General features: G+C 35.4%; 1 protein-coding gene across 1 annotated transcript in view; it reads right to left on the bottom strand.

The window, feature by feature from the left end:
• Positions 1-13,919, bottom strand: part of LOC115218487 (glycine receptor subunit alpha-2-like) — a 208,034-nt gene that overhangs the window by 66,511 nt on the left and 127,604 nt on the right. Inside the window, exons 2-3 of the mRNA XM_029788336.2 lie at positions 6,930-6,994; positions 554-621 (exon numbers count right to left, since the gene is read on the bottom strand). Coding sequence (XP_029644196.1) covers positions 554-621; positions 6,930-6,994 — 133 coding nt within the window. The remainder of the gene's footprint in view (positions 1-553; positions 622-6,929; positions 6,995-13,919) is intronic.

Raw genomic sequence — 13,919 nt, 5'->3', positions numbered from 1 at the left:
AGATGAGGACAAATATCCGTCAAATGTAAATAATGTAAATAATGTTCAAGCATTTTTTCTTTAACAGGAACGACTATTGTTAGAAAATGTGGTGCATTTTGGCAGATTTTTTAGAGCGTCGGAAAAGATGTTTTATACTACTTTGTTAATTCCTTCTTCGTTCTGAATTTAAAAACTTCCAGTTTTGACTTTATCGTGGTTATCAACATTCCGGGTCCAACAATTTAAATACCTATTTTTTACTACCCACAAGGGGCTAAACACAGAGAGGACAAACAAGGACAGACAAACGGATTAAGTAGATTACATCGACTCCAGTGCGTAACTGGTACTTATTTAATCGACCCCGAAAGGGTGAAAGGCAAAGTCGACCTCGGCGGAATTTGAACTCAGAACGTAGCGGCAGACGAAATACCGCTGAGCATTTTACCCGGCGTGCTAACGATTCTGCCACGAACGCCGTAATGACATCGACTTAAATTACTCTACTCCCTCTCCATACACAAGTAAAGGACATTGTTAGAAAATGAATATTGTAACTAAAATCTCTTACCATTGTTTGTTCGTTTATGGAATCGAAGCTGTTAATATAAAGTTGTACATTCACTGTTGTGACTTTTTCTATGAGAAAAACAAAAGCAAAAATATTTAAAGAAAGCGACAAAACCAACTTACAGAATATGACACATTAATACAGCAGATAGGATTTTAAGGCGTTAAAACTTCAAGGGAACACAGAAGCTTGCTTACCTGATGATGTAAGTGTAAATGGTTCATTTTAAACTCACGTACTTTACAAACAAATTTAATGTTCGCTGGCCTTGTCCACTTTGCTCTAAATCTTTTTCCCTATTCGTGTGTTATCTTCCTTCTTTTACTTGTTCTATTCATTAGACTGCGAGAATGCCGGTGCACCGCATTAAAGGATTTAGTCGAGCAAATTGGCCCTAGTACATTTTTTTAAAGTCTGGTACTTATTCAATCGCTCTCTCAATACCCAACCGCTAAGTTACGGGGATGTAAACAAACCAAAATAAACAGTTGAACCTCATTACCCAATTTTCTGAAAACATTGGAATGAAATTTGGTGAGCGCAAAGGTGCATTTTTGACAACAAACAACGTGAGAATGTTGTGCTCTCCTCTGAAAATCTAAAAATGAACGGCTTGATGGTGCATCTTCTACATTCAGGTGACAATTATGGGTGTCTTGAACAGGCTGCTGAGAATGTCAGATGTGATGGGTCCATAAGTAAGGAGAGGATCGGGAGAGGAAAGAGAATATTTGTCATCAGAACTCTCAGTTTGCAACTGCATATTGCCCACAATACTCCTGCAGTGTCTATCCTCACGTGATAAATGTTAGAATTCGCGAGCCGTTCATTGTTACATGTAACCTCAACATGAATGAAGATGTAGACACTTTACTTCGCACGCAAGGACGGTGGCCGTGTCAAATCTGTATTGATGTCGTATGAAGCACGTATTACGACACGGAAACAACATCTGCAGTAGAGGGAAGAGACCAGTAACTATCTTACCCATGTTTGTGACCATGAAGTTAACAAAAAAGATAGTACGTCGGTACTTGGTACGAAAAACACAAGCAAATACACACAAATGGTCATATGAGATGCTTGGAATGGTATACACAAAAAGCAGAAAACATTGACAGACCAAGACTGAAGATGTCAAACATATTACTGCCAACAGTAAAAGATTATCTTCCAGATATTATCTTCTCATGAGGTATGATGCAGTGACTAGAACAATCTGAAGCAGAATAACAAGAGAGAAAACACCTACAGACGAAGCTGACTATATTGAAACGAATGGGCCAAGACGATATATGTGGAACTTAAAAATTAAACAGCCATTCAATCAGCCAGATATTGTTAGGTGCAACTACAAGAGAATATGTTCTGTTGTGGAAATTAGCTGCTCTCAGAATACCAATATGGTTAGAAAAATACAAGAAAAAGAGGACATCAATGGACCATCGATAAGGAGTTTGCAAATCCAGCACCCAAGATGCATTTCAGCTTCATATCAATTATTATGTTTGCTTGTTCCTTCTCGAGCCATGCCCGGCTCATAAGGGTCGGTTTTCCGGTTTCCTTGGCGTATAGGTTCCCGACCTGGACGGGACGCCGGTCCGTTGCAAGTGAGCGGCAAGATACTGGAGGAAAGAGTGAAAGAAAGTTGTGGCGAAAGAGTCGGCAGAAGTTTGCCATTACCTTCTGCCGGAGCTGGGTGGAGCTTAGGTATTTCGCTCATAAACACAAGCATCGCCCGGTCTGAGATTCGATCCCTCGACCGCGAGTCCGCTGCTCTAACCACTAGGTTATGTGCCTCTACATCAATTATTATGGGAACAACGGGATACATACCAAGTCGTCTGGAGCAAAATATTGCTTAACTTTGGTTCTAGGAAAAAGAATGTAAATCCCTAAACCATACACTACAAATGACCACGATATATGATATATATATATATATATATATATATATACTCTTTTACTCTTTTATTTGTTTCAGTCATTTGACTGCGGCCATGCTGGGGCACCGCCTTTAGTACTTATTCTATCGGTCTCTTTTGCCGAACCGCCAAGTAACGGGGACATAAGCACACCAGCATCGGTTGTCAAGCAATGCTAGGGGGACAAACACAAACACACACACACACACACACACACACACACATACATATATATACATATATACGACAGGCTTCTTTCAGTTTCCGTCTACCAAATCCACTCACAAGGCATTGGTCGGCCCGGGGCTATAGCAGAAGACACTTGCCCAAGGTGCCACGCAGTGGGACTGAACCCGGAACCATGTGGTTGGTTAGCAAGCTACTTACCACACAGCCACTCGAATATATATATATATTCGAAAAAAATTCGAAAAACAGCTAAAATTTAAGAGGGGGGAATTTAAAATTATGAAACATGGTTTTTTTGGCATATTCGGAATCTCCGCCATCGAAAACATAGGAATTTAATGAATTTTTTTTTTTTCAAAGTCGGTTTTTCCGTGCGGGTGTACTTGTATATATCAACCATTAATAATTACAAACAAATTATGCTACATCATAACAAATACGCAATATAAGCTCCAATATCTATTACATTTTATTTCATTATGTTATATTTTATTCATTATCTCTTTACTTCCTCGTTCAACTTTTCTTTTTATTTGACATCTGAACTGATCAATTCTTTTTATTAAATTTCTTATAACATAGCTCTAACAACTTAACCTCTCTGATAATAAATAAACGAAAATGAATTTAATAAATACATATATTTTGAGTGTGAATATATATATGTGTGTATGTGTGTGTGTGTGTGTGTGTGTGTGTGTAAATATACGCATATGTGTGTATATGTGTGAATACGCATGCATATATATTGAAGTATATATATACACGAATGTATAACGACATAACTAAGAATATAAATGTTTTATATATTGACGAGTATGGGTTTACATGTAAAGCTTTCAAGATACATATCTTAGCCGTCAGATTTTTCAAACTTTTGTCTCTACTTGATTTTAAATATGACACAATATGATGTGAACGCTAGGTATCCACTGATTTCTCGAACTGTATCTATTATGAAACCAATTAAAATAATTCACCTACAACGGTTGACTAATATTTTTTACTATCTAACTTATCCTTCATTTATTTTATCATATGATTCTTCCCTTGCATATTTAAGTATTGTCACTTCCCTTTTATTTAAATTTATATACTATTTGCATACATTTATATTTTTCTTTACTTTTTATCTTATATCTTCTTTTCCCTTTTTGTATGTTATTTTTAATTTATTTTACTTTTACTTACATCTTTAATTCCCTAGCTAAATACATACACATAATATATATGATCTAACTTCTTAAACTTATAAGTAATTTGTCTGCATCCTTTCAGGAAATATGTTAACATTTGTAGTATAAGCTCATAAATCCGTGATGAGATTCTGCCCTATATAGTTGATAATGATAACGTTACCCAAATACTTAAAATTACGAATCACCCTTGGGTATGAATCGAAACATATATGTAGGTCTTTTGCATCTGCCATTACTTTTAGAGTTTTATGATTTATAATTTATTTGTTTTGTTCTTATTTAAAAAATTTTCAACCGCATTTTATCATACAAATAAATTATTCATACATCCATAATTCTCCATTTTCTTTATTTCATTATTAACAATATGGATTACTATAATAATCTTTAACGTATAGTCAAGACTTTCTCCTTATATGTTACGGATTAACCAGTGAAATGTTTAGATTATTTAATTCCGAATGAGGACCTGGCATCCTCGAATTGACTATATATACATACATAGTAAGATAGATAGATAGATAGATAGATAGATAGATAGATCCAGAGACAGACAGACAGACAGACAGACAGACAGACAAAGAGGCAGAGAGAGTGTGGAAATATTATAAATATGTATAAATGTACTGGCATACGAATTCAGTCTGAGGTGATGTGTGTGTGTGTGCGTGCTTGCGTGCGTGTGTCGATTGATATAATCAACATATACGCCTTTCAAAGTATATGTTAATCAAAACCAGTGTAGACAGAAAGTTGTTTGAATTTGTATGGAGTCTGCCTTTAAGTCATTTTCTGTTATCAAACTACCTATAAACAAGAAGACTAACAAATACGGCGTTCTTGTATTAATTAGCAATATTGCTGGCTTGAAACAGAGCAAGGGCTTGAATGTAGAAACATGAAAAAGTTCAGAATCTTAATGTAGACAAATAATCACAATGATTGAAGAGTAGGTTGAAATATTTATGATAGTAACATAGTTAAATATGAGTGATGTATTTCCCTTTCTTGATTAAATAAGCGCAGGAGTGACTGCGTGGTAAGTAGCTTGCTTCCCAGCCATATGGTCCTGGGTCCAGCCTCACTGCGTGGCAAATATCTTGGGCAAATATCTTCTACTATAGCCCCGGGCCGACCAAAGCCTTGTGAGTGGATTTGGTAGACGGAAACTGAAGGAAGCCAATCGTCTCTCTCTATATATATATGTGTGTGCGCGCGCGCACGTGTGGTATGTTTGCGTGTCTGTGTTTGTCCCCCCAACATCGCTTGACAACTGATGCTAGTGTGTTTATGTCTCCGTAACTTATCGGTTCGGCAAAAGAGACCGATAGAATAAGTACTAGGCTTACAACGAATAAGTCCTGGGGTCGATTTTCTCGACTAAAGACAGTGCTCCAGCATCACCGCAATGAAATGACTGAAACAAATAAAAGAATTAAAGAATAAAATATAAGAGACCATCTCTAAATGTGTAATATTATAATGTTGAAATCATTGTTTTGAATATGCAACGTTGAAACAGTAGAATCCATTATGGCAAAGCGAACTACGAACTCTGAACTGAAATTAGCTTGCATGTGGTCACTCGATTGTTATATACAGTAGTTAAATCCCCCTCAAATTATGTCCTCAAAGGTGTGAGGGCACATTACATAATATATTCCTAGATGCTTCTAAAAATGGCAGGGTTGCGACTGGAATGCATTTGAATAGTTGTATGTTTGATCAGTGTTTACCTACAATGAAACGCCACAACAAATACAAAATAGAACTACGTACAGTTAAATCAGGCCACTAGAGAACCCCTGTCGTTTACAATGCAAAAAATAGCATTCTAAATGAAAAATTCATCTTCGTACATTTCATCGATGTGCTCGGAAAAGAGAAGTTATTATCAAAATGCAGACACCAGAGAAAAAATGTCATTAAAATATTTTTGAATTACAAACAAGAGAAGTTAACTCGTACAGTGCTATTTGATCGCTGCTAAAACCATTTCAGGAACAACACCTAAAAATACAGTCAATCTTCGCAGAGATGCCATTCTCAACCAAAGTTTTTCCAGCTTGTAACTAGATACTATGTGGAGAGAGAATCACTACACCCGCGTCAAACTCTAAGATACAAAAATACATATCTATGAAGGGACTTCTTTATGGTGTTCACCTTGCGAGAAATATTAACCAATTAAAATTTTCCCCCGAATAACATCCTAGCCTTTCCCCAGCAAAAAAAAAATGGTGAATGATACAGTTCAGTATGACGATAAATATATTATAGTAACGATTTGAAGATCTTTATTCGTAGATTTTGTTTTAAGTCAGGGTGAGCCTCAGATAAAAACAGTAACATGAAAACCTGTACCAAATTATATCAAAATTGTTTGTCAATTTGTTAGATGTAGGTCAATAATAGAACAAACAATAAACGAATCACTTCGTTAAACTTTGTAATATTATTGCAACCAACATAAAAAAACTTGCAGCGTTTGGTTAAAATGAATTAATCTATATACACATACATACACACACTATGTCTGTATGTATGTGTAACACAAAGACACGTGCATGCATACACACATACACACAGACACACACACTCATATACACACATTCGTATATATATATATATATATATATATCTTTATATATAAAAGAGAGGTTGTGTGCTGTCTGTCTCCTACGATTTAGATTCCTAACTACTCCCACATTTTGCGGTTCAGATTAACCAAAACTGGTTACCTTATAGTCGTGATTCATATCGAGCCCTTCTGGGTATTAGCGCGCGTCTACGATGAGTCTACGATTTTTAAAAAAAATTACCATCAATTTTTCCCATTTTTAATGCATTTTTGGCATATATAAGGGAAGTAACTCTCTAAAAATATATTATTAAATCTCAGAACGTAAAAAGCTACAGTAACACCCCCCCCCTTTGTGGTTAGCCATATTGAGATGGCTATTATACTTTACATCTCTAAAAATGCTTATATAGTTATTTCCCTTACAAACCCGAGCAACGCCGGGCGATACTGCTAGTATATACATATATATATAAACTTACCTCTGTCAAATCCTGGAGGAATACTGCTGTCGTATGCTTCGATAAGGGTTTGAAGGAAATCAGAGCTGAAAAAGAATAAATAAAAAAGATTAGACATTGTTGAGTATATCAAACGATCGACAATATTGATGAATTCTGATTATGTAGATACATTCCATATAGAAAATTTCCTGCATCTATGTGTGTACGCGTGTGAGTGAGTGAGTGAGTGTCTGAGTGAGTGAGTGCGCGCGTGCGTGCGGGCTTGCGTGTGTAGAACAGTTACCAAAGTCTTCACCAAAGCCTTTAGCTTTGTGTAAGTAACATCAAAAGATAATTGTCAGTGTGCATAAGACAAATATAAATAATGAATAACAAAGCTAATAACGCAATTCAGATTAGGGAAAAAGCTGACTATTATTTTATCGATGGTTGAAATATAAAGTTGACAGATAATATAATCGAAAGATCAGTATCGCTTTGAATATCTAGAGACGTCGACTACTTCAGAGTTTTGATGGAGTTTTTTATGTGATTACACGATCTGGTAGAATGAGCAGCTAAATTTCCTTCAATCTTCATCATAGCGTCTTATAAAGTTCACGCTGTATAACGTCGTCTTGGGACTCCGTTTAGCAATGAGTTAAACGCCTTCTGTTATAAGTTGCTCGACAATCGTCAACCCCTAGCTAGACAGCAACATATCTAACTCGCCTCCTTATGAGAGCTCAAAATCTCTCGTGGAAGCGTCATTCAACCAAAGTACAAATATATGGGAAACTACCACCTGTATCATCTCTTGTGAAAGGTAGTAGAATCCAGTTTGCTGGACTTTGTTGTAGAGGTGAAAACTAGGTAATTTCTGCTCTTCTCCTCTGGAAGCCATCTACTCGCGATACCAGAGGGCGCAAACTCTCCTACCCTGATGTAATCTCCAGGGATACAGGCATCCAGCAACAGGACCTCCGTAATGCTATGATGAACCGTGAAGTCTGGCGTAGCATAGTAAATTCCATTGTCTCGACCACGGTCGAACAATGATGATGATTGGTATGTAATTCCGAAGTGAATGCGTCTTCATGCTACATGCATATTTTTCAGTTTCACTCTCGTTTCAATGATGAAACGATGCAGACAGGAGATCTACAAGATCCCATAATCTTATAAAACGAAGTGTACATTGAAGAATGTAATAATAAAATACAGAATGACCATATGGTCCTGGCTGGAACACCTATAATCAGGCCTGGTCGAGCAGGATTATCGTGGAGTTAAAAACTTAAAAACAATAATTACAGCAATACGCCATTCTTAAAATAGTAATGGCACAACATACTTGTATATCGAAGGAGATAATAACATTGATGTTGGAGTAATTTGGAGACTAACACAAGAGCAAATTTAAGATGATATACACTTAAAAGGGAAAAGATATCACATATACAAATACAACACGCAACAAACCTATCAATGATGACAAAAACAAACAGAATACCAAACAGGAAGAGAGAAAAAGGAGAGCATAAATCTCGAAAATAAATATAGTAAAGCAAAATTTACAAAAGAAATAATGGTAAAATCCAGGCATAGTTATAGATTATTGACCACCAGTAGTCGGACCATAACTACATCAACAAAAATATGAACACAGGTTTAATATGGGAAAAGATCTAAGATATAAAATTGAAAATATTGAATCTGACAATAAAGGGGGAAATAGTTATATAATTAAAATCGATAACCTCCTTCGTACAAAAACATCTAAACCAAAGCAAAGCACACGGAAAACACGAAGAGATAGCAAAAAGAAAGATAAAAGAAGACAATTCTCAATCCTTAATGAGATTAACAACGAAAACGACGCAAATGAAAAATAAATGAAAAGATACAAGTAATTCAAAAATATATTAAAATAGCAAAAGAAAAAGAAATGCCCGAAACCAAAGAGTGTTTGATGCAAAAAGAACCTCGCTGAATCTTAAGGAATTCAATATGAATAGCGACAAAGATTCTTTGAATAAAATAAACAAACGCTTCATCTTCGACGAAAAAGAATTTTCCAAGAACAAGATGAAATAAAATTGAAACCGTTGCAGTACAAATGGCAAAGGAAGTGTTAGTACTGGGAATAGTTGTTGGCACACTCGCTACAGAGGAAAAAGTTTATAAAGTAACAAACAAAACAATAGAATGATAGGAAGATATAAGAAATCAAAACAAAACTTGAATGCAGCAGCATAAGAATTATTGGAAAATACCCAAAAATAAAGGGAGGCTTCGCAATCTTGTGGCTCTGAGTTTAGTTACGCCGTGTGAAACATTGCTTAAATTTCTCCTTTGATAGCTTTGGGTTGACCTACTCCTTCTGAGTGAAAGTTTATAAGTATATATAGGATTATTGACCACCAGTAGTCGAACCATAACTACACCAGCAAAAATATGAACACAGGTTAATTTGGGAAAAGATCTAAGATATAAAACTGAAAATATTGAATCTGACAATAAACGGGGACATCGATAATCTCCTTCGTACAGAAACATCTAAAACAAAGCAAACCACACGAAAAACACGAGAGGAGTGGCTGTGTGGTAAGTAGCTTGCTTACGAACCACATGGGTCCGGGTTCAGTCCCACTGCGTAGCACCTTGAGCAAGTGTCTTCTACTATAGGCTTGGGGCGACCAAAGCCTTGTGAGTGGATTTGACAGACGGAAACTGAAAGAAGCCCGTCGTATACATGTACATATATATATATATATATATATATATATATATATATATATGTACGTATATATGTAAGTATGTATGTATGTATGTATGTATGTATATATATATATATATGTGTGTGTGTGTGTGTGCGTGCGTATGTATGTATGTGTGTGTACATGTTTGTGTGTCTGTGTTTGTCCCCACCAGCATCGCTTGACAACCGATGCTGGTGGGTTTACATCCCCGTAACTTAGCGGTTCAGCAAAAGAGACTGATAGAATAAGTACTAGGCTTACAAAAAATAAATCCTGGGTCGATTGGCTCGACTAAAGGCAATGCTCCAGCATAGCCACAGTCAAGTTACTGAAACAAGTAAAATAGTAGAGTAAGAGTATATATATATATATATATATATATATATATCAAACATAAATTGAAAACAGAACACAAAGGATATCGCGGTACACGTGTTTCAAGCTTTATAAACCATCTGTTATTACATCAGCATAGGTATATTATTGATATAAAAGATGGTTTAAAGCTCTCTTCAGCCGCAAACATTGTTAGTCCAAAGATTACATCACAAAATAAAAAGTACACGTAGTGTTACCCATTATAATAGGTTTATCACATCTCTTTGAAAAGGTATATTTGTATAAAGGTTCGTTGGATTTCAAAAATATGCCCATACTGTACCACTATTCAGCTTAGAGTGGATTGAGTTTATATTTAATTAGCGTGTATAAGATAGAAAGAAAAGATAAAAGTTAAAAAATAAAGTAAGAAATGAAATAAGAAATAAAATTAAAGTAATAGAAGTAAAAACAAGAGTAATAAAATCAGGATAATAAAAGTAAAAATAAGGATAATAAAGGTAGATACACATATAAATACATTCTGCTCATTGAAGCAAATATAAAGGAGAAGTAAATCTTTCAAAAATTATGGTATCTATTTACGTCTGAGATTACGTCCCTATGTAGTGTACTTTAGAGTAAAGACAAGTTTTAGTCGATAGTGCGTGTGTTATCGGACAAATCTAAAACTACTCTATTGCTTTATTCTACAAACTTTTCGTGAACAGAATATGATGAATCATGAGCTGCTTTCGAGTGTCCAGTGTATCTAATTTAGTTTAATGTGCATATGGAGTTTAAGTTAAAAATGCCAATCTCTTCTAAAATACATAATGAAGTCAACAGCCACACAGCTTGATGATTTGCGAATGTCTATCTTTGAATAGGTGTATATTTGTAGATGTATATCTGTGGAAGAGGACTGGTGTAAAGAAAAACAAAAGAACACAAGCAGATAAAAACAACTAGTTCTTTTCTAACGAAGTATTTTCAGATTTTGCGTTCTATAAAAGGTCATAGACACTCCCCTGTCACTGACCTAATGAGAAATACAGTGAAATCATAAATATTTAATTAATGACATTATTAGTCATCAATCGCGTTATAAATAGATATATAAATTTGGGTGGGGGGATAGTCGATTACATCACCCTTAGTCCGCAACTGGTACTTATTTTCTCGACCTCGAAAGAATGAAAGCCAAAGTCGACTCCGGTCAAATTTGAAATCAGAACATAAAGACGGACGAAATGCCCCTAAGTATTTTGTCCGGCGTGCTAAACGATTCTGCCACCTCGCAGCCTTAATAAAAGCATAAATAATAAAAGTCAAAATATCAAATTTTGACTAAATTGATATGCATTCAACACATGTTTTCAGAAATATTCCACAAGCTACTGAAAATCCTGAGATAACACTGAAAGGCTTCACCAAGAGGAAAATCACCTTAATTCCCTAAACTAACAAAACATTATCTCCTTTCTCACACACTTACGCACACGCAGAACAGCAGGCTGATAACCTGTCTACAGAATATTAACCATAACAGTATTATCGTCGCAAAGAATAACTGCTCACGAAGAAGTAAAAGATTGTATTTGGAAGACCATACAGGATACCTCTAAAAGTTACATGCATGTAATAATCAATGAGCAATCAACTACATAACCGAAGAATATTATAAGAGAAAGATATATGGCATAACTTGATTAACAGGCGTCTTTTGGCAGTCTTCCTCTCTCCCCCCTCCCTCCCTCCCTTTCTCTCTCTCTCCTAGATTTTGGGAATATCATACGTAAATTAACTAGCGCCAATAAAAGTAGATACTTTACTTTAAACGTGTCACGAGTAAATATAGAATACTTTTTTAAATTGTTTCCTTACAGAAAAGAGACATTCTGAGTTTCTCTCTCGCTCTCTCTCACTCTCTCTCTCTCTCTCTCACTCTCTCTCTCTCTCTCTCTCTCTCTCTCTCTCTATATATCTATATATATATATATTTTTTTTTCTCTGTCTTCCCTTCTCTGGATCTTTCCTTCTCCTATGTTTCCGACGAAGAGCTCCGCTCAAAACGTTAAACTCTCCTTGTTTCCTTCTTTCCTGAGCGTCCAATAATACTATATTTGTTCCACGTCCTCGCGTTGTTGTGCTTTTTTGTGCTTTCTTGTTTGGATTAACTATATATATATATATATATATATATAATATATATATATAATATATATATATGTATGTATGTATGTATGTATGTATGTATGTACATATATATATATATATCCCTCCTTAATCAGCATCACGTATTTGAGGATGAAAATTACTTATTTATGCAACGGGACGACAATTAGCTTCGGCCTAAAGTATGTATATTGTAGATGCAAAAACTTGGATTGCTGCTGCCTATGCAGTATTTATCCAATCGAAACATTTTAGTGAAATTTGGCTCGGGAAAAAATCGTGAACATGGTATGAAAAATGTTATGAAAAAACGTTAAGTAGAGTTAATACAAAGAAGAAACTCACAAATTATTAGAAATGAATGAACTAGTCATACACACACAAAATGAAGAGAAAATGTCAGGAAGGAATAATGTAAAAACCTACGATTAAATGCTCAGATTGACTTAAATATCACTATTAAAGCAATATGCAGCAATATTATCGTTGTTGCCAAAATATTTACTAATGCCAATGTTCCCAACAGGAATCTCAATAAATTATGAGCCCTTCATAAAAATAAAATAATAGCAATAGGCACATTTAGAATACAGAAACTCGTCACTGATTATATAATCTACGAACACAGGGAGATTAGAGGAGGTCTACAACTAGAAAACTGTTATAAAATAACAGGAGTGGCTGTGTGGTAAGTAGGTTGCTAACCAACCACATGGTTCCGGGTTCAGTCCCACTGCGTGGCATCTTGGGCAAGTGTCTTCTGCTATAGCCTCGGGCCGACCAAAGCCTTGTGAGTGGATTTGGTAGACAGAAACTGAAAGAAGCCTGTCGTATATACGTACGTATATATATATATATATATATATATATATATATATATATATATATATATATGTGTGTGTGTGTGTGTGTGTGGTGTGTGTGTGTGTGTGTGTGTGTTTCTGTGTGTGTATGTGTGTGTGTGCGTTTGTGGTGTCTGTGTTTGTCCCTCTAGCATTGCTTGACAACCGATGCTGGTGTGTTTACGTCCCCGTCACTTAGCGGTTCGGCAAAAGAGACCGATAGAATAAGTACTGGGCTTACAAAGAATAAGTCCCAGGATCGATTTGCTCGACTAAAGGCGGTGCTCCAGCATGGCCGCAGTCAAATGACTGAAACAAGTAAAAGAGTAAAAAAAAGAGTAGAGTAGGACTACAAAATATAGGGTGAAAATTGAAGGGAGACTAATTCCAATAATTCTATAGACTATGAAAAGACAAGTCAAAATCAGATATAACTGCATCCTAAATTTAAAAACTGACTACAAAATACCTTGCTAAAATGTTGGCAAGAAAATGCTTTGTATAGAAAGTAAATAGATAAACAAACTCTACAAAGTCAGGACTCAAAATTCAAAGTCCTACTTCCAGAGACGACCGACACATATACAAAGAGATAGAATGCAAAATGTAACTGTATTTCTGGAAACTGTGGAGTACTAGTTACATGATTTGTAGTTACACTGTATTAGCGAACAATGAGGGTAGAATCGAATTCAATAGAGATAGGAGTATATCAGTATCATGGTGTATGTGTAGATGAAAGACGCAAGCTGTTTCACATTATGAACATTTGTGAATATCCAGGAATGTATAAATTTACGCACACAAAGCGAGTAAGGATAATCATCCAGATATTGTAAAAAAAAATCATCAGAAGAAATGGAGAAATTACTGTAGTATAAAGACATGGCAAAAGTGATATCAAAAATGTATGAAAGATAGAAACTCTC

This window comes from Octopus sinensis, linkage group LG13 (genome assembly GCF_006345805.1).
Source record: "Octopus sinensis linkage group LG13, ASM634580v1, whole genome shotgun sequence".
In the NCBI taxonomy this organism is placed as follows: domain Eukaryota; kingdom Metazoa; phylum Mollusca; class Cephalopoda; order Octopoda; family Octopodidae; genus Octopus; species Octopus sinensis.
This window is presented reverse-complemented; position numbering and strand designations above follow the sequence as displayed.